A 21708-nucleotide genomic window follows, 5' to 3' on the forward strand; every position below is an offset into this window, starting at 1 on the left:
GTCATTCTGTATTGTTTATATCGATGATGTTTTAGTGTTCTCTGAGAATATAGATAAACACTTTAAACATCTTCAAGCATTTATTAATGCTGTCAAACATGCTGGTTTAGTTGTGTCAGCCAAGAAAATCAAATTATTTCAAACAGAAATAAGATTTCTTGGCCATACCATCAAAGAAGGGACTATTTTCCCCATTGATAGAGCTATTACTTTTGCGGATAAATTTCCAGATGAAATCAAAGAAAAAACTCAATTGCAAAGGTTTTTAGGAAGTCTTAATTATATTTCTGACTTCTATAAGAACTTAGCAATTGATGCTAAGCCTTTATTTGACAGGCTTAAGAAAAATCCTCCTGATTGGACTAATGTTCATACAGAAGCAGTCCAGAAAATAAAATTAAAGATTAGGGAAATCCCTTGTCTTGCCATTGCTAATCCAGAAGCTTTTAAAATTGTTGAAACTGATGCTTCTGAATTAGGCTATGGTGGAATCCTTAAACAAAGGATTAATAACAAAGAAACCCTAGTAAGATTTACTTCTGGGATATGGCAAGGGCCAAGGAAAAATTATTCCACAATTAAAAAAGAAATCCTTTCTATAGTTTTGTGTATACAGAAATTCGAAAGTGATTTACTAAACCAAAAATTTTTGGTCAGGGTTGATTGCAAATCAGCCAAAGATGTTTTAGAAAAAGATGTTAAAAATATAGCATCAAAACAAATTTTTGCCAGATGGCAAGGCATATTGTCTGTGTTTGATTTTGACATTGAATTTATCAAAGGAAGTAGTAATTCACTACCTGATTTCTTGACTCGTGAATTTTTACAGGGTCATGAGCAAAAAGCCTGATAATGGCAAAGGGAAAGCTAAATTTGCAGTTTCTCCCTCAAGCGCGGGTTCTCAGTCTTATAAGACTATGATTGTTAAAACAACGGAACAGCTTAAAGCTGAAGCCTTAAAGGCGACTCCTAAGGAGTTAAAATTAAGAGAAGATGCTTATTTAGCAGCAATTCAGTCTAATCAGACTAACGAATACATCTATCCATATATTCCTTACACTACTATATGGATAGCTCCTATTGAGCTAAAATACGCTCATCTTTCTCCAGCTGAAGCTTCATCCTTTTATCTCAGGGAATCAGCGGACCCATTCCTTTATCCTAAGGAATACAATTTTTACTGCGCAATCCTACAAGTGACTCAATCAGTAGAGTTTGATTCTGTCATAAGGTCAGGCGCTGAATGGGCTTATTCTAAAGCCTTTATTAAAAAAGTTGTTACCCCTGAAATTTGGCAGGGTGATTTATTTAAATATCATGAAATACCCAGAGCTGGGAGAAGAGAGTTGGACAAATATTGGTTTAACTACTTTGATTACATAAAAGCCTGGGAAGGGGCCTTCTGTTATGAGAACAGACTAAAGAAACACAGTTGGTTCCTCCAATTTCGTGATTTCAACACCACTAATCTTCCACAGTGGTTTATCAAGTGGTTTTACACTTGGGGATCACACCCCATAATTTTCCCTGACAAAGTCAGGAGTATATTTGATGATTTTATTAAATCCAACCCATCACTAAAAAATCCAGAGCTTATCTTTGCAGCTCATTATCAGGTGCCATGGATAGTTAAATGGGACGTTATTATTGCAAATTGTCCTATTAAAAAATTTGAAATAACAGTCTCTCATGTCCCTTATTTGGGAAGAAGAATTCTTATCAAATGGTGGGATAAATTTGAATTCTTTAAGGATTCAATATTTTCTGTAAAGGGAATTATTTCATTTGAACCAGCACCTCCACCAAAGGCTCCTAAAAAGGATGTTTCAGATCTTCTTAAAGAACTGCTCGCTTCTTCTTCAAAGTCAGACCTAAAGAAGCAGTTAAGAGAAATTTTATGCGACTCATCTGATGAAGATGACAATACTGAAGATGATGACTCTATGCAAGATTCCCAGGACCCATTTGCATAAAGTCTTAATCTCAATTATGATCGCTTTTATTAAAGCCAAGCATTTTGTAATGGGAAGGATATTATTATATCCACCACAATTATTCGCACTTTAAGGTGTCGGCATAAAATGCCAGTTATCTTTGAAATGTATATTAGCAGTAATTAGGACCTGGCGATGGGGCCCATCGAGCACCCGGGGTTACTTTTACTTGTCGTGATGCGTCGGCGGAAGAGATATTTCAGCAATAATGATTCCTTTACTTTACTTTAATAAAGAGCAATTGTAATACGTCATTGCTTAGGTATTTTGTTTTGTTGTTTTGTAAGTGCTCCATCTATATAAGGAGACTTAGTTCATTTGTAAGAGTACCTTGTAATTTTCTTCTACCTTGTAATTTTCTTCTACCTTGTAATTTTCTTCTACCTTGTAATCTTGTAAGAACAATAAGAATAAAATCCTTTTCCTCTTTCCATATTTCTCCACTCACTTCCTCCACTAACTATTGGTTTCTTCCACTAACTTTCTTCTTCCATTAACTTTCTTTCTTCCATGATCCTGTCTAGATTGGTATCAGAGCCAAGTGCGTAGGGAGGTATGTAATCTATCATAGTTTTTGTTAACATTCTGATGTTCTTTTTTTGTGTAACTTATGTGGCACATAAGTTAGTTATTTAGTGCCACCAACCTATGTTTTCAGGATTCTATCTTGTTTCCAGTGAATTTAGTAATGTGTTGGACATTAAACTGTTTCCTGGAATCTTGTAAATGTACTGTCTCTATGTTTCGTTTTCAAACCTATGACTGTGTTTTTGTTAACATTCTGCTCTTCCTTTCTTGTGTAAATAATGTGGCATATAAGTTAGTTATTTAGTGCCACCAACCTATGTTTTTCAGGATTCTATCTTGTTTCCAGTGAATCTGGTAATGTGTTGGACATTGAACTGTTTCCTAGAAGCTTGTAAATTTACTGTCTCTATGTTTTGTGTTTCCAATTTATGTTTTTAGTAAATTTAGTAATGTATTGGACATTGAACTGTTTCCGGGAAGCTTGTAAATGAACTGGCCCTATGGTTTGTTTTCCAACCTGTGCCTGACCATTTTTTTCTCATTCAAACTTATTTACTCCATACTTTTGCGAAGTGAATTTTCCTGTATAGCTTGAACATTATTTGTGTACTACCCAATTCTTATTCGAACTTATGTTGTAGTTAGACACTTTTGTACTTCGATTAATGACCTTAACAAAACAATGATCAATGACCGCATAAACATGTCAATGTTCTAAGTCACAAACCATTAATATTTTACCATATAATCCGTTCCTAAGTAAACTTAACAAAACAACACATAAACTTTTAGATATTCAAATTTTTAGTTTACTTCTGCAATACTCTTCCTCTATCCGTCCTTTGACTCCTCCAAAATTTGGTAGGTTATTTCTTCCCTCTTTCTCCGTGTTTTGTCTTCATATTGTTCCTTTCGGAAGCACTTTGTCGGGTAATTATGCTTGATGCTTTCGAGAAATATTTCCTCCATCTTTATCATTACGTAGAGACCACAATCTGGACTGTTTGATTTTAAAATTAGACGAACACACAGTTAGTTTCATGTACGGAATAACATAGTACTGTAATGGTCCAAAATCTGGGCTCACCTTTCCCCTTGTTGGGGCATTCAACATCTTTTATAAATGGGATTTTTGTGTCAATTTTTTTCCTTCCGCACTTCATCTTTATCATCGTTGCTGCCAGGATTTTTGCCAATTCTTTTGCATTGTAGTTACATCTGTTTCCCAGGTCGATGTCACGAATTAAAGAGTTGAAGTGCGTCCATTCGTTCTCCTCAAAATCATACACCAACAAAGTCCAGTGATGGCCCTCGAAAGAGTCATCACTGTATGGTGTATTAAGTGGAACGCACAACATTGCCGTATGATCTTTGATGAAGTGCTTCTTAATCCGATATTTTAAATTAACTTTGATTGTTCTTTCACTGCGCTTCTGCCTTATCATTGTCTGCATTGTGTCATTTTAGTTTACTAGTGAATTCACAAAATCCTCTTCAAATTTATTATAGTATTGGCTAAGAAACTTACAAATAGCAACGATGATAGGAAAAGCACTTCACGGTCGATGTTCGTATCTGACAACATTAAGTTGTCTGCAAACCAATCAATTATTTGAGAGTCACAGCCTCTATTCATCATTAGCTCGTCTAAATCTTTTGTTGTTAGGCAGTGATGCTGGTCCTTGTTACAGATATCGAGGCTGTACAAGATAAAGTAGGTCGAATTCATTAGTCACTCAGGATAATTAACTAGAAACTGTCTTGTTTACTAACCACAAACCTGTTTACCCGGAACCTTCCTGTGTACCAAACACACACTAATTTTCTGTCTGTAAAAAAAAATTACTCCCTCAGTCCCAAAAAGAATGACCTATTTTGAAAACACAACTTTTTAAGGGAACATCATTAATTGGAGTTTGACTTTAAAAAATAACATGGTTTTTCCAATTGTAACCTCATTAACTTTTGTAATTTACAATGAAAAAGTTGAATTTACTTTTAAATAAAGTTGTCATTAAATTTATAGTAATGGGTATTGTTGGAAAGAGCGAAAAGTTCTTTTCTTTATTTTTAGAAACAGGACACTAAAATGGGACAATCCAAAATAGAAATTAGGTCATTCAATATGGGACGGAGGGAGTATGAACCAAAAATATTTTGAAGGAATAGATAATACCTTGTCCATCTATTTTTCATGAATTTTTCCATCAATGGTTTTTCAGTGTCTTTCACATATGGCCATAACCCCCCTATTCTCCAGTTACTCAATTTCACATGGGGTTCTTTCTTCAGTTTTATCGCCTCCAAATCAATAACCGGGACTTCACTTGTTCCTTTTTCCGTTTTTCTCCTCACCCTTGAATTATTCTTAATCCTTTTCACAAGTGATGTTGGTACTGGCGAAGACCCTTTCCCTTTTTTAGATGCTACTCTTTTGGGAGGGCTTACATGGGGTGATTGAAACTGTCTCATGTTTACGGACACTTGTTCCACTGATTGTCTTCCCATTTCAGCAATATAGTCGAATTTTTGGGCCCCGGGTGTACACTCTTCATCTTCTTCAATCGGCACGGGAGACTTCTTTAGTGGAGTCCACTCAATTACTTGCGTCTCGAGTTCCATGTTGAGATCAAAACTAGGATAATCGTCGTTTGGATCCACCATCCTCTTTACATTATAATCTGTAAATAAATTACATGTGTAGTATTAAACTTGATTTTGAGGACCATTTAGTAAAGTTACGTACTAAATTGTGGGTTAAGATAATTGTTTGCATTGGTTACTTTCAGCATCTCCCTCGTCGCTTTCCTCTCCTTGCTTTCATCGCTTTCCTCGCTATTGTCTGATATAACTTCATGTAAACAACACTAAGTCATTTCCGAGACATATAATAATTTACGGTGAATGAAAAAGTTTCTTATAGAGGATCTAATTCTGCTAATTAGAATTTCAATACCCTAAAACCTTGTGAATTAATACTTAAAACCTGCCAATTGTTTACTATTTCTGGAATAAGAATAAAAACACTTGAAACTAACTCAATACTAAATGTAGAGAACAATATTAGATTAAACCAAAATAAATTCCTAATCTGAAATTAGAGTTTGCCTTTTTTCGCAGCTTTGCTTGCACCCTTGCTTTTGTCCTTTTTTTCATCCTTTGTCTCCTCATCTTCATCCTGTTCTTCCTCACTCTCTTCATCTTCTTCTTCCTTTTCTTCTTTACTGCCTTCTGACTCATCTTCCTCACTGTTCTTATCATCATCTTCTTCATCATCATCTTCTTCACCATCATCTTCTTCAGCCTCTTCTTCCTCACCTTCTTCATCATCCGTATCTTCTTCTCCACTGTCGGAATTTTCCTCATTACTCACTTTACCCTTTCCCTTATCTTTCTCCTCTTTTTCTTTTCCTCCCTTTCCTGCATCTTCCTTTCCTGCAACTTCTTTTCCTGAAACTTCCTTTCCTCAAACTTTTTTACTCTCTTTACTCTTTTCCTTTACTTTCTCCTGAGCCTCCTGTTGTTATACTGGTGCTTTCTCTGTATTCATTTCCATTACAGGCACTAAAATGCCTTCCGCTGATCGAACATAAGTGGCTACTGGAATCATTCCCTCTGCCAGTAGATTTGAATATCCTTTGAATGCATCGTCCCTCTCTTCAATAGCTTCTGCCAGTTCTGCCTGAAGTTCTTCATTTTCTTTCCTAAGCTTTTCATTTTCTTGCTTTAGCTGGTCATTTCTTAGCTTAAGTTGGTCAATCTCAAGAATCAAGTCACTTACGTTGGACTTGGTCTCTATTGTTTGCAAGAACTTGGTTTCTTCTTCGTTGAGGAGGAAAACAAAAGCTTCACTTACCTGAATGAGGAATAATATCGTATAATTATTTTCTTTTATTAACATGTGTAGTGGATATCTTAATGTAAAGTAAAAAACATTTCAGTTAACCAATAAGTTCCAAGTAAACCAATAATTTCCCACTAAACCAATGAGTTTAGAGTACATAAGTTAGTTTACATTAAACCCATAAGTTTACTGGTATGTAAATGTTATTTTATACCTGTTCAGATGTCAGACTGGCTAGCTTCTCGTCAAACGTTTCATTTATTTTCAACAGAGACCACCTTACAATCCTTGGGATTTCATCTTTATACCTCTCCTCTCTTTCATAGCAGAGAGTATGCTCACAGAACCATAGCTTTAAATAAGACAAACACATTTGTAAATTGAACAAGGCACTTCAATTCTAAGATATAATTGAAATAAACTTAAACATACTCACAGGCAGGATTAGTAGGCAGCCTGAAGCTCTAATTGGGTCGTTCGGGTGCTTATTCATGTGGTTTATCATGTATTGGTGCACCACCACTGGCCAATTATACTGTGAATTGTTGGAATCGAGTACCCTGTTGTTAAAGGAAATAAAACATTCGCAAAAATAAACATGATTATCAACCTGATGGCATCCATCTCATCCTCTTCCCCAACCGCTTTTCTCAGTGCATTAGCTATTTTAATGCATGCCACTTTTGGAGGCACCTCTCCAAAGTACTTTTCACAAAAATCTAATTGTGGTTTCTTGAGTACTTTGGTGGTTGGGAAAACCTCTGTTACCTCCCCTCTCAATGGCATGCCAAGAATCACAGAAATATCCTGAGGCTTCACCTTTAATATTTTGCCAGCGAGGTTGAAAGTTTCTGTCGAAGAGGAATACAAGCAGATTAGTTCAAAAATCGCGTTGTTTGGTCGACTTGTGCTGTCTGTGCCAATCTTGTCATTTATAAACGCGTTGACCAAGTTGTTGAATGGAGACTCTGCAAGCAACTTCCTCTGCCTGCGTGTCAATTTTGGATATGTAACTTTCAACTGCGTCTATGTATTCTTAAGAGAAATCTTGTACACCTTTGACAACTTGGTTGCCAAATTGTCGGGTCTATTTTTTGGCTCACTTGGAGAGCCAACCCAGCCACTTGCAGAGCCACCTTCAGGTACAGCTAGTTTTTTCTTCTTTTTGGGCCTTCCTTCTGGTTTTACATTTGCCATTTTTCTCTTTCCTTTAGGTTGTGGCACCACCGTTAAGCTATCATCTTGTGAGACCTGAAAAAATTACAAACCACTGACATTAGAAAGAGTTGAATTTTCTGGTAATCATCTGTGTGTTTCATAAAGAAAACTTAACTATGGTAACCATTCAGTGTACAAGAAATCAACTGGTTTACTGCAACTATTTTGTTGTACCAGAAATCAACTGGTTTACTGCAACTATTTTGTTGTACCACAAATCGTCTGGTTTACTGCAACTATTTTGTTGTACCAGTACACAGTAAAATTTTCTGCGAATTCCTCTTTGTATAATATACAATTTTATAAAAACAACTACAAACCACTCACATAAGAAAGAGTTGAATTTTTGGGAAATTATCTGTGTCTTACATACAGAATACTTAATGATGGTAAACCATCCAGTCTACAAGAAATCAACTGGTTTACTGGAACTATTTGGTTATACCAGTACACAACTTTATGAAACAGATCAATGTACAGGAAATATTATTATGTACTAGGAATAAGTTTATGAAACAGAAAATAGTTAAAGTTTTCAGTTACATACCTTTTTTCTAGGGCTCATTCTTCGACTTACTTGTTCTTCAAGAACAGTTTTCGATCTGCTAGACCGAGGTTCATCAATCGATACTTTCTTACTTGATTTTTTTGATGTAGTAGGCTTTACCATCTGTCCAAAACAAAGTAATATCACACAGTAACGAAATCTCTTAGTTGTTCATGATATAGAGATAGATAGAGAGAGAAAAAAATTAGAACATTAGGGTTTTTTGAATGAAAAATTACTAGAGAAAATAACAAAAACTTATGTTCATGATATAGAGTGAGAGAGACAGAGAGAGAGAAAACCTACCTTTGATTTCTTCAAAAAACTTCACAGTTGGAATTAGGGTTTCCTTCTTGCAACTCCCTTCTTCAATAAAAAAGGATTGTGGTTTTGTTTTTGAACTGAAATCAGGTGAAAGAGGGCTGATTTTAGAGGGATTTTACGGCTTCTGTTCTTTAATGGCGGGTGGTTTTTGAGAGAGGGAACGGTTTTTTGGTAGAGGGAATGGTGGTTTTTTGGGAGTTGATTGAAGTTAATTGAGGAAGAGGGAACGGTTTGGTAGATTTGGTAGATTTTTTTGCTGGAGTAAAGGCGTGGGAGAGAGAGAGTGATGGGGATGGGACGCCTCCACCTGCAACAGTCACTTCTAGCCGAAATTTTCAGATTTTTTTCGCGTTTCCCAGGCAATTTGAGTGGCATGATTCGTAATTTTTGAGTGACACGAATCGTAAATTTGTTAAAATAAAAGGGTATTTGGTTGGTCCAAATTGGGATCTGACACAAAGGACCTCCTTTAAATTTTTTGCCGACTTTGGATTGGGTCCTTATTTTGGGCCTTACACCCATTCCCTCATGTAATAATCCTTGAAGACTGAGCTTCCTTTTGCTGTCCAAGAAGTTAAATATTGACAAAAGAGAAGACCAAAGTTTATTAATACTACTAAAACCAAGAGTTTGGAGTAGTCCTAAAATCAGAGATGGTTTATTCAACCTATAAATCAGCGCCAATCTATAGGAATAATTTATTACTACAAACTACCGAGATCTCAACCATACCCAAGTTTCAAGTAATAAAACCAAGAGAACATTAACTCATCTCAGATGTTCAGCCAGTTTCACAAGAAACTAGAGAGAGGGAGAGAGAGGCATTGAAGAAATGCAGAAAGAAACTACTTGTAGGCCATCGAGATGGCTTCATCCCAATATGTTATATCCTCTTCTTCTCATCACCATTTTCACTGTGACAATCATTACTTCCCAAGTGTTTTACCCTTATTACAATAGCTTCCCCTCCATTATAACCACCCATGATAAAATTGTCATACCTTACTCTCTTCACAACCAGATCATCAATTTACAAACCCAACTCGGAACTCTGTTACAACAGCTAAGAACCGAAAACCCAGATTGCATATCTCCAACAAAATTCACTGATCAGTTACTTTCCATCGCAGTTTCTCTTGACAGATTCACAGACATTTTATCAAATATATATAGTCGCCCATCTGTTTCTCTCAATGAAACAAGTAACTTAGATGTGGATTTCACTGAAAATGAAGATGGCGAACAGGAAGAAGAACAATCTTTACATGAAAGGATCTTCAATTCGAGGGAGCTTCAAAATTACACTTCACCTAAAATTAACAGACAAGGTGGAAAGAAAAACTTCTTAGGAGTAGAAGCAGTTTATCCATCTGTAGGACTTTCATGTGTAACTTCAGCATCAAATATTGAACGTTACTTAAACTACAAGCTATATCGGACTTGCCCGGATGACTGGATCGTTGCTCAGAAACTTATGGTAAGTGGGTGTGACCCACTTCCTAGAAGGCGATGCTTTTCAATGTCCCCTAAAAAGTATAGTAAGCCATTTCCTACCAGAACTTCCCTATGGAGCTTGCCTAGTGATTCTAATATATTATGGACTCACTATAAATGCAAAGACTACTCGTGTTTGATTTCGAACAAAACAGTAGGTCATAGAGGCTTCTTCAAATGTGCAGATTGCTTTGATTTCAATATAAGAGGTTGGGAAATTTCTGCAAATGAGTCAATTTCAGCTGAGTTCACTATTGATCAAGTTCTCAAGTTGAAATCAGGAGAGATTCGAATAGGATTGGACTTTAGTCCTACAACAGGTACGTTTGCAGCGATCATGCGAGAGAGAAACATAACGATCGCAACTGCTACAATGAACTTAGGCGCTCCTTTTAATGAGGTAATTGCCTTGAGAGGACTTCTTCCTCTTTATGTTTCAATAGGCTCGAGATTGCCATTTTTCGATAATACACTAGATATTGTTCATTCTACTTTGTTTTTAGATGGATGGATAGGATTAGAAGTGCTCGAGTATGTCTTGTTTGACTGGGATCGTGTTCTTCGTCCCAAAGGGATTCTGTGGATCGATCGATTCTTTTGTAGTGAGGAAGACATGAAGTTGTACTTAGAAACAATTAGTAAATTAGGATACAAGAAGCTATTATGGAGATTAGTTCCAAAGACTGATAAAACAAGGGGTGAGCTCTTCTTATCTGCTGTTCTTGAAAAGCCACTGAGAGATTAGAACTGCCCTTAAAGAGACAAAGGTTGATGTGGCCCCTAAGCATGTCTAAAAATATCAGTCTTTTAGAGAACAATTTTTGAAATCAGTATGATTGTTCATGAAATATTTTTGTAATTCAGAAGCATTGTGGCACCCAGTTTAAAGAGATCATTTCAGAGATGTAATTCGTCGTTTATAAGTTTGAATTATGCTACATTGCTACCGATACAGTAATAGAGGATTTGAAAAAGGGAAATGACAAAGTTACAAAAGATTTTGACAGGAAAAAAGTTCCCAGCTAATGTGGCGGTTGTGGTTTGAAACTTTGACCAAATCTAGGCCGTTGAGAGATGAATATCACAACCGCCACATCAACTGCGAACTTTTTTTTGTAAAAATCCTTTGTAACTCTAGCATCTCCCTTTGAAGAAACTGAAGCTTGCAGATGCATTTCAAACGGTAACAAATTGGTCGTACTAATTTTATCTTGTAGAGTAACTCCTTTAGACGTACCTTTTCTTTCTTTTTCTCTTAAAGCAGCTTTAAGTTCTTCACTGAATCCTCATCCTCTTTAATTTTTTTGCATTGTGGCGACCTGTTCCAGTTAAAATCTTTGTGGAAAGTTTAGTTTGAATCAGATGCTCAGGGTTTGAAGAAATTTGGTCAGAACTTCTTATAAATCATTTTGTTCTACAAAAAACTGATCAATCGGTTTTTTTGTCTTTGGCTCCCTTTATTTTCATTTGACTGATTGCAAGAAGTTTGCAACTATTTGCAAGAGGGTTGTAACAGGTTGGAAAAAGATTGCAACTGCTTGCAAAAAGGTTGCAAGTGCTTGTAAAAGGGTTCCAAATATTGAGCTTTTGACTGAACAAGTACAAATATATGAATTTTTAATCAAACAAAATACTTATGTTGGATTTTTGACTTAAAAAAACTTAAAATTAGACTTTCGGTGCAATTTCCTGTTGTGGTGCCTGTTGGTAAAAGTTCCACTTGGAATAAATTTCAATTATTGAGACATCAAAAGGAAAGAAAAAGAAATTAAATTTCAATTAACACCAAACTCAAAAAATTAAAGTGTTCTCACTGTAATTGCGTCTAAACTTGACGTTGCGACTCACAATTCCATCCTCCACAGTACAAGACTAGTTATCAACAGTATCTTTGTTAGTTGCCGTCGCAAAAAATGGAAACGCCAAAATTCAGTGGTATCCAATCACATCATTCCAAATGCCAGAACAGGAGTGATTTGTTATTGCTAACTACAAATGACTCGATCTTCACAGTAAATTGCCACTATATTATACACACCACGCCAAATCGTAGCACTATAAGGAACAATCGATCTTCAGTAAATTGCCACTAGTTTATAACATGATTTAGGGTATAAACGTAAGTGTTTTGATGATTAAAATTCAGCAATAGCATAAAGATTATTCGATGATATTTTGGTTACACTATGCATGATTTATTTGTTGATTCCTGTTAAACTAATAAACCCATTATATGTTATTGTTAAGCATGAAAGTCATCTTGTATCATATGATGATTTGTTTGTATGTGTGATGTGGTGATGAGGTGAGTTGGTGGGAAGTTGATGAGTTTGGTGGTTGGTTCGACTCTCTCTACCGAATATTTGGTGCGATGATCAACGGGTCTGCATGGTAAGGCGTACTGAGGTATGATCTAGGTATGGAGCGTATGAAGTCGATGCTAACACAAGGATAGCCTTGTGGACCCCATCTACATGCAACGTAGGTTATGGGAGGGTTCGGGTGATGGTTCTGATTTTCCTGGATAGACACCAACTTACCATAACACTTGTGTTTGTTTGTTATATGTTACTTGCCTATGCCTCTAGTTGTCACCATTAATTATATACATGGAGAAATCTAGTTGACTTGATAGATCTTGAGACAATCTATTAAGGTTCGCTTGAAGTAAAAGTTATTTTGCCTGTAGTAAAAGTTCTATAACTTTTAAAAACTAGAAAATAACATAAAGTTAGTTTGGCAAGACAATTGCTTACATGTGAAACAGTTAGTTTAGTAATATTAATAATTTATTGCTTTTCTATTTTTTCTTTGACATCTTTTTATTTCTTTTATGTTCTCTACGAAATTGAGTCACTCTATAATACGACTAATTCACATTCCAAAAAGTAAGGATATCAACTTGATGAGAAATAAAATTGAAATAACTTTTTAATAAAAATAAGATATAATCATAGTTCCATCTATGAAGGAAACTGATAATGTACAGTCATACTGTTGAAAGTGTCTTGAATATGGGTTGATATCTAATCCGGTTTACGACTGATGTGCGTGAAAATGCCACATTTAGTCACTTAACTTTGATGAGTTAGTTCCTTTCGAGTTTCATTTCTAATTATTTATGTGTTTTTATTGCTAGGAAGTTTATTTGGGATTTGACGTTTGATTCGGGATAAAAATAGCGAATTATCACATTTTCATCTCATGCGGAAAAAAGGAAGAAAAGAACACCAGGGGTATTTTGGTCAAAATCAGAAGTCAAACAACAAGTCAAGTCAATGACGAGTCCGACGGTGAAAGCGGAAGTCAATTCGGAGTTCGGACGGGAAAGTTGTGAATGAAAGAACTCGAGGTTTGATTTTGAAACAAGGATTCTATGAAGGCACCCCTTGGGTTTTATATGAAAGTCAAAGTCCAAGCCCAAGTTCAAGAAGCAACTAAAAGAACAGATAACAAGGAAGAATTTAGGAGCACCTCCTTAGTTCTAATGAAACAAACCCATAGCTTAAGAAAAGAAAAGAAGAAGAGATCTTAAAGGCACCTCTTTGTGGTGTTGTTGGGCTTGTCTCATTAAGAGGTTCATCTTCTATCCTTTTTCTAAGTCTGATTTGGGGGGGGAGAAAGGGGAGGCTAGGGTTCTTGAGGTGTTCTTCATAAAAAAGCTCTAGGTTTTGGGATTGAAAGGGGGGAAAGGAAGGAGAGTAAAGAGAGGAAGTGGTGCCGGCCATAGCTTGGCCGTCCAAGCCAAGCTAGACGGGCACGGACAGAGCTCGGGAGGGAGGTACCCCGAGCAGCAACAAGGCAAAATCCCGAGCTCCATTGGAGCAGCTCGGGATTTTGTATAGGCAGCTCGGACTGCTCGGGTATTCATGGAACAACACACGGGACGTGCATAGCTTCTTCACGGGACGGATCAGAGCAGCTTGGACGGCATAGCACTTGGTCGGGCTAGGGTTTTGGCCGAATTTGTCACTCTCTTTGGTCGAACTTTTCTACCTTTTCCGACCATTTTCTTGAGTGGAAAAGTTAGGGCTTTTGTTTCCCTCATCTATACCTTGCTTTCCCTTGTGTTTGATTTGATTTTGGGCTAAGAATTTCTAGAGAGAGAAAGCTTGGTGAAGCTTTAATGGTGGATTTGTCTAAATGAAGAAGATGATGCTGATTACTAAAGGGAATCCTGATTTTTGCTAAGGGGAGATCGGCTGCACCTTAACTACTCACTTTTTCCGACGATCTTAGCCTCGAACCACATCGGAAAGGGGGATTCTCTTGTCATTTCCTTTTCATTTATTACTTATTCATCATGTTTAGCTAAATCAAGTGTGTCGATTATGGGATGAAATGTGATGAATTTTATGACTATGTTTGTGATGATTTAATGGTTTGATAATAAATTGATGTTCTCTTATTTTGATTACTTGTTTCAATCGTTTTTCATGTGTCTTATCAAATACTTCGCATAGTTAATCGATTAGGCAAAGTGATCGATATCGATCGTAGTTTAGATTCAAATTTCATGTGTCTTGTCATGCACTTCACATAGTTAGGCGACTAGACGACATTTTCGATGATTCGGTTTTAATCGTTTAGGAAGTTTGTTTGACTAAGTATTCTCTCCGAACATACGGAGTGCTTATGAATGTTCACCTTAGGAATCGAGACTAGATTTACATCAATCCATTAGATCAGACTACACATAGTCGTAGATTTATCATTATAGATTCCCGGACTTCGACACCTCCGTCACTTATTTGTCTCCCGACTCTTGTCCCCTGACTCTAGTTCCTCAGACACTTATCTCGAATCTCCCTCGCCCGTTCACTTTGATTGTTTAGTTTAGTTTTACTCGTTTTCTTCTTTTGTTACTCTTTCGACCAAAACCCCTATTTATCTTTGTTGCTTTCCTTTTTAGTCTAAGTTAGCTTGTAATATCTAGACCGAGGGATAAGACCCTTCGATATCCAAATTGCCTTCCTATCCTTGGATCGATCCCGGCTTTGCCGGATTACTACTTGATACCTCCGCTTGGGTGTGCAACCTTTTCGGGAGCATCAAGTTTTTGGCGCCGCTGCCGGGGATAGGTTTAGTAGTTTATATATCGTTTACGTGTTTTGTTCATTAGTTTAGTGTTATTTGCTTACTTGGACGTTTATTTTCTTTGTTTCTTTTAGCTTCTTTTAATTCTTGTTTTCTTTGCGGTACTCAGCCAAGGAGCTTTAAAGGACGAAAGCAAACAAGTTTGGGATAAAAATGTAGAGACAAGAAAAGGGAAGAGGATCCAATTGTGGTAACAAACGCCACCTTTAGTATCATTCCCTAACCTTTACCTATTTGAGCGGCTTAAGTGCATTTGTATCTTGTCTATTATTGATAGTAGTAGTTGAATTGAACACTTGTGATTGCTTGCATTTTGCTTTAATTGTGCTTCAATGGATGTTTATGGGAATGATAGTTGGAATGATGGGTATAAGGTTCATCGACCACTTAGAAGTCTTAGAGACTACCTTGAACCTAATATGGCTAGCATACCTTCATGCATCATATTTCCGATTTATGAGTGTAGTTTAGACATAGACCCTGAGATTATTCCATTACTTCCTATATTTCGAGGCCTAGAGAATGAAGATCCATATTTTCATTTGAGAGAGTTCGATGAGATTTGCTCGATACTCCCAATCAATGAAGTACTTGAGGAAGTCGCTAAGCTCAAATTATTTCCATTATCATTAAAAGAAAAGTCGAAAATATGGTTTCATTCTCTAAGGCCTAGTACTATAAGAAGTTGGGATGAGATGACTAGGGCGTTTTTGAAAAAGTTTTTCCCAATCCATCGAACCAACACCTTAAGAAGAAAAATTATGAATTTTGAGCAACACAAAGAGGAGACCTTCTTTGGGTGTTGGGAGAGATTTAAAGACCTCCTTCTCGCATGTCCACATCATAACTATGAAATATGGAGGGTCATCGGGTTCTTTTACGATGGCTTGACCTCCAAAATGAAACACTTCGTGGAAGTAATGTGCAACGGAGAGTTTATGAGTAAAAGTCCTAATGAGGCTTGGGAGTATCTCGACCTCTTAGCGGAGAAGGCCCAAGATTAGGACACACCCGTTAAGACTGACGGAGATATAGCCGAAGGAAACCATTACTCAAAAGGAGGCATATGCTTTTTAAAGGAGAATGGGGAAGTAGAAGATAAAATTGCCTACATGGCTCGAAAAGAATGTATAGATGTGCATGATGATGATTTAGTTATTGATATTGTTTGTAGCATTTGTGCAAGTAAAGAACACCTAGCGGGTGAATGTTCCGTGATTTCTCATTCTCGAGGGGTCTCACTAGGATGCACAAATGGTGTAGACATTCATGGGAAGCCCGTAGGTTCGAGGAGTGATGCCTTTACAAATGATTATGAGAATCTTCAAGAGCCCTTAGTCGGTTTCACTTATGCGTCTCATTATGAGAGGACTCTTGAAGATGTTTCGAAATCATTTTATGAGGCAGAAACTCAGATTAGCCAAAATACTTTGCATGTCCTTAAAGAGTTGGAGGAAAAATTGAAAGACATCGAGAAAGGGATTTTACAACCCCAAACTCCAACAAATCCCAAGGGTATAGGTGAAGGTAATACACCTAGTGCTAATGTTAAGTCCAACTCCATTCTAAAAAGTGATGAAATGATTAGCATGGATACTCCCATGACGGTAGACATACCCGAGGATCGTGCGACTTTTAAGAATGGTGGTGGGCATAACGAGGTTTTAAAGTCGAAATCTGAGTCTAAACCAGTTGATAGACCTAAACCCTCATTCTCTCAACAATTATTCTCTACCTGTGATATATATATGCTTGCACCGGTAGTTCAAAGGGACAATACAATTAATGCCTAGGAGGACCATAACAACATGACTAGTTTGATTCCTGGGACCTTTGTAGATCATTTTGGTGAAATGCATGCCCCCTCTGTTATTATATCAAACTTTGTTGCCTTGTCATCATCCAAGTTTGGGGATTACCTCTTATTTTTTGTCGTCTCACTTATATACCCATGCCATTACATTGTTGTGCGACGGTTCTTACCGGTTAAAACTTTCTTATGGATAGACCCCCAAATCTTTCGTCTTTTGCTTTATGATCGTTGAACCATTAAGATGGGATTTGATGTTTGTGGGTATCATCTCTGGAAACCCTCCACGAGACAAAACTCGTGCTCTCGTGCATACGAGAGACTCAAAGGCTAGTTGCATAGCTTGATGCAATCGAGTGATCCTGCGTGAGTGGTCATTTTTATATGGTCATGTTTATGCTTCATTCTTATTCTATTTATTGATGTGTTAGGAGTGTTTCTCAATTTGTATACTTTTGGGACGTGGTTCGTTCCAAGTTTGGGGATGGCGATGGGCTTATCATCAACTTGGAACTCGAATACATAAGTCTTGGTAGTATTACCTTTTATCTCCTTCGGCTATGGTAATATCCTTCCGCTCTTCTGTTTAACTTATTGTACCTCTTATATTTTAGTGAACATATGCTTAGAACATTGAGGACAATGTTAGTTTTAAGTTTGGGGATGGGGATACGACTTTTGGTCGCATGACATCATGACCTTAGATTTCAAAAGGCAAGAGGGTTCAACAAATTGACCAAATTTGAAAATTTTTGGGTAGATTTGGTATGACTCTAGTGGTATTTTTAAGTATGTTGATACATGTGGTTCTTTCTTGATAAATCTTATGCATGCTCTTAGTCCCTTCATGAATGTTAAGTCCTTCAGTGTTCGTGTGTTATCATGTGAGTATCATCTTAAGGAAGAAGGAACACTTCTAAGTGACCTAAAATAGTCATTAGTGGAGACTTAAACCCATGTGAGATATCTGAGCCTTTTCATTGCTTTTGAGTGTACTCTTCCGCGCTAACTCCGAGTAGAATGAAGAGCTACTCAACTTCGCAACTTTCAATAGAGCTTAGACGATCTCATGAGCTCAACTTCCTTAGCCACTAGGAGTGACATCAGGATAGCGAATAAACCTTACTCTTGTAGTCCATGAAACCCGATAATGGTGTCAACTTTAGAGAAACGGATACTCCACCATCCATTCATCATACTACTCTCGAGAATGAAGGCATGAAAAGTAAAAAAAAAAAAAAAGATGTGAAAGCAAAATGTGAAAGTAAAGGTGATTTGTTGAGAATACTAGTTGTATTTTTGTTTTGGTGTTTGGGTATGTGTGTAAAAAAGAAAAGAAAAGGAAAGAAAGTGAAAAAGTGAAGAAAAGAAAAAAAGGAAAAAAGAAAAAGAGAAAAGAAAAGAAAGAAAAAAGAAGAAAAAGAAAAAAAAGAAAGAAAGTTTGTTTATATTGTTATTTTGTGTTTGTGTAAGTGTTATGAAAATAAAGTATTCAATGCAATAAGTCAAGTTTAAAGGTTGTTTGAGTGTTCTTTTATCATTAAAGGCGTCGACATTCTCGGGATTTCATCATCTTCCATTCCATCACTTGTATCCGTTTACCTTTAGGAGGCGCTATTGGAGGGTAGAGTGGGTGAGAAGGGTGAGTGAGCTTCCCCATTCCGTTAGTGGTTGTTTCCATTCCTAAGAGATCATTTCGTTTTAGAACTTGATATTCTCATTTAATTTTGCATGTGTTGAGTTTACTTTATTCCATGCTCACACATGAGAGTGAACCATTACAATTCGATTTTGAGTGATTTCATGTTTAAGAGCGTGTGACCGTGAGGCTAAAGTCGAGGCGAAATGTGCTATGATAGGAAACAAGGTTTTGTAACTTTAGCCTTGGATGATACTCATGATGATGGGACACTTGCACTTGAGTATGAAACTATTAGTGAGGAGACTCTTTGCATGTTTTTGTGTTTATTGGTTTGATTCATATGTTTGACATACTTAAGTTTCTCACTTGTGATCATCAACGACCCCACCGACCTGCTTAAAAGGCAATGGTAATTGTCTGTCGAAACCGAAGGTTTCGGCGCGAAATTTTGGACCTGTTAGTAGGCCTGATTACCGAGGCAGAGCTCGTATGTGAAGTAAGACTCTGAGGCAGAGCTGATCTCTAAGACAAAGATGAAATGCGGAGCAGGGCTTATAACGGTTATTAGTGTTAGTGTATCCATGTGTATTTCGAATTTAAAAAGAGAGAGTCGGTGAGGCGGTGGGATTAGGGTTTTAGTGTCTATATAAACTAAAACCCTAGGAGATATCTGTGTTGAATTCTCACGAATCTCTTGTGTAACTTGTTTACTTATCATAGTGGAAATCATGTTGTCATTGTCGTCGCGGAGTAGGTCTCACCAACCGAACTATGTAAATCTCTTGTGTTATGTGTGATTGTTCTTTATTCCCATTGTTTTTCTTAGATTAATTACTTTCTTTTGTCATAACAAATATTGTGGCGTATCATATCTCTCATTGCACACATTTCTCTTCGTCCTTTCTGAGTTGTTTCTATATGCCTCGAATTTCGACTTTCGTTCTCCCTGCTTCCGTTTTCGGCCATCAAATCTATAAAATATGCCTCGTTTACTTGGGACCAAGAGGCATTAGTTGCAATTGCAGCTTCATAAAGACGCAATGCAGACTGATTGAAAGTTAGCTAAAGTATAAATTGATAAATTAGTTGGTAATATTATTAAAAGTAAATTTACAAGCAATCAAAACTAATTTTATGGAGAAAAATCTAAACCTAATAGGGAAACCAAACCAGCCAAGAAAAAAGTACTGAGAGCCCACCATCTATGTAGAGATTCAACAAAATGCACCATTTTATGACATACTCTTTCATCCATCATAATAAATTAGAATACACAAAACTAGATTCAAAGAACAAGCCCAATTATATGTTGCGATGCAAAATATCTAATACCTATTTAGTAAAACAAGAGATGTGAACAATGATAGCAATGATCATTATATTAAAACTTGATATATACTCATAACTAGTAAAAATTAACAGTGGTGGGTGAGAGAGAGATGATGATGGGGAAGCTACTTCCAAGGTTCTAATGGCATTTTCTTAGAGAGTAATAAGTGATTGGATTTTAGTAATTAAAGGGTTATTTTCATAGGTAATCGTTTTACATTTCTTAATAGTGAAAATAAACTTTGGTGACCTAGACTTCATCAATCAAGAACATGACAAAGTAAAAGAAAATGAAAAAGAGTTATTGAGAAGAAGTACATGTAAAAGAAGGGAGACGCAGATTACCTGTTTTTTATGTAAAAAAAATAAAAGAAGAAGGAGAAAAGTAATGGATGAGCAGCCAATTTGTGGGGAAAAGAGAAAACTACGGAGAACCCTAGAAAATGGGTTAAAATTTGTCCCTAAAAAAAGACGTGGGATTCCCTCCCAAAAAAGGGCGTGGTTCCCTCTTTTTATTTTCAGCGAAAATAGTCAAGTTATTTTTCCCTCCAACAAAAGTTACTTTGCTTTCAAGTCAAAAGCAAAAAAGATTTACTTTAAAAAAAAAGTTAAACTTAACTTAAGTAAAGTCGGTCATATTTACGTTACAAACTAACTTTTTTACTTTTCTACTTTAATAAGCAAAAAAGTAACTTATTTTAGTGTTCCTAAGCTAGAGAAGTCTTTAGGGTGAAGGAGGTACCCTTCGATCAAGATGACAATGCGATCAATCTGGCCAGTAGGAAATGATAATGATCATAAAGTTTGGTAATTTTTGGGAATCAATTTATTTATTTAGAAACCGACTACAATCTGCGGCTTAATTGGTTGATCCAAGGCTAACTACAACAAAATCATACAACACATTATACATAAAGACATCACCTTGATCGAAAGAAATGACTAGTGGGAATGGTGCTTAAGACACGGTAGAAGACCGGCCAAGAGATGCATAAAGAGGTTCAGCAAGGTGCCGACTGGTAATAACCAAAGTGGGCGGGCCAGGCGCTTGGGCCAAGTCAAGGGATGGGACTTTCCTGGCCGACTACATGAACTCCTTAAGGTGAGGATTGAAATGGTAATAACCAAAGTGGGCGGGCCAGGCGCTTGGGCCAAGTCAAGGGATGGACTTTCCTGGCCGACTACATGAATTCCTTAAGGGTGTGTTTGATATCTCCCATTTCCATGGAATAAAAGAATTTCCATGGAAATAGGTATTTCCACCGTTTGATACGAAATGTAATTCCATGGCTTTAATTCCCCAGGGAATCTATTTCCATGAAATAGTCCACTTTTAATTCCTTGCTCCCCCCTCCGAATTAGTTTATTTTAATATGTTCGGATACTGGAAACCTAATATTTATCTCCATATATGTTCAAAATGATATTTTTACCCATAAAATTTAGCAAAATAAATTTTTACTTATACATCGGGCAAATGACATTTTTGTCCTTCTTACCAAATGACATGTTTACACAGTTGCCAAAATTACATTTTTACCCTTTTATAATATCAAATGGACATTTTACCCTTATGTTGTCAAAATGACAATTTTACCCGCATATAATATTAAAATGACATTTTTACCCTTAAATTAGTAAAGTGACACAAGGTTAAATAATTTTACCACATAGGGGTAAAAATATAATTTTGCAAACATAAGGGTAAAAATGTAATTTAGACAACATAAGGATGAAAATGTAATTTTCGCAAAAGTAAAAATATCATTTAGACTACATAAAGAGTAAATAAAAACTCTTAATTGAATATTATATTCGTAGAAGTTGGTTGTCAACCAAATAACAAAGTTCGTAATTCCACGGAATAATAAATGACTACCA

General features: G+C 36.5%; 2 protein-coding genes and 1 long non-coding RNA gene across 4 annotated transcripts; 1 reads left to right on the forward strand and 2 right to left on the reverse strand.

Moving 5' to 3' along the window:
• Positions 1-3192: 3192 nt before the first annotated feature.
• Positions 3193-7348, reverse strand: LOC147549007 (uncharacterized). Of its 2 annotated transcripts, XR_015238577.1 has the most exons (6): positions 6803-7221; positions 6581-6718; positions 5631-6378; positions 4699-5373; positions 4051-4115; positions 3193-3970 (listed from the first exon to the last, which is right to left on the reverse strand). XR_015238577.1 is itself a non-coding variant. In XM_086671725.1 (3 exons), exons 1-3 carry the CDS (start codon positions 6869-6871, stop codon positions 6046-6048), a joined length of 540 nt encoding a protein of 179 aa, XP_086527851.1. In that variant the 5' UTR covers positions 6872-7348; the 3' UTR covers positions 5470-6045. The 2 variants fall into 2 exon arrangements, 1 of the variants encoding a protein (XP_086527851.1); XM_086671725.1 differs by lacking the exons at positions 3193-3970; positions 4051-4115; positions 4699-5373 and having other exon boundaries at positions 5470-6378; positions 6803-7348.
• Positions 7349-7529: 181 nt separating this feature from the next.
• Positions 7530-8553, reverse strand: LOC147549008 (uncharacterized). The gene is made up of 3 exons (XR_015238578.1): positions 8438-8553; positions 8132-8254; positions 7530-7617 (listed from the first exon to the last, which is right to left on the reverse strand). It is a non-coding gene; the product is annotated as an uncharacterized LOC147549008 (long non-coding RNA).
• A 687-nt stretch (positions 8554-9240) lies between these two features.
• LOC147549009 (putative methyltransferase At1g29790) lies at positions 9241-11331 on the forward strand. Its single transcript, XM_086670912.1, has one exon. It carries the CDS (start codon positions 9288-9290, stop codon positions 10692-10694), a length of 1407 nt encoding a protein of 468 aa, XP_086527038.1. The 5' UTR covers positions 9241-9287; the 3' UTR covers positions 10695-11331.
• The last annotated feature ends 10377 nt before the right edge of the window (positions 11332-21708 follow it).

The sequence above is a fragment of the Eschscholzia californica genome, unplaced genomic scaffold (genome assembly GCF_041429995.1).
Source record: "Eschscholzia californica isolate CP2 unplaced genomic scaffold, dmEscCali1.0.p SCAF_3, whole genome shotgun sequence".
NCBI classification, from domain to species: Eukaryota; Viridiplantae; Streptophyta; class Magnoliopsida; order Ranunculales; family Papaveraceae; genus Eschscholzia; species Eschscholzia californica.

Bases quoted from the DNA above. Each gene is read 5' to 3' on its own strand.
- LOC147549007 (XM_086671725.1), bottom strand. From the start codon at position 6,871: ATGATAAACCACATGAATAAGCACCCGAACGACCCAATTAGAGCTTCA. The intron at 6,719-6,802 runs GTGAGTATGTTT...TCTTATTTAAAG, and splicing joins GCTGCCTACTAATCCTGCCT to CTATGGTTCTGTGAGCATAC. The intron at 6,379-6,580 runs GTATAAAATAAC...TTCCTCATTCAG, and splicing joins CCAGTCTGACATCTGAACAG to GTAAGTGAAGCTTTTGTTTT.
- LOC147549009 (XM_086670912.1), top strand. From the start codon at position 9,288: ATGCAGAAAGAAACTACTTGTAGGCCATCGAGATGGCTTCATCCCAAT.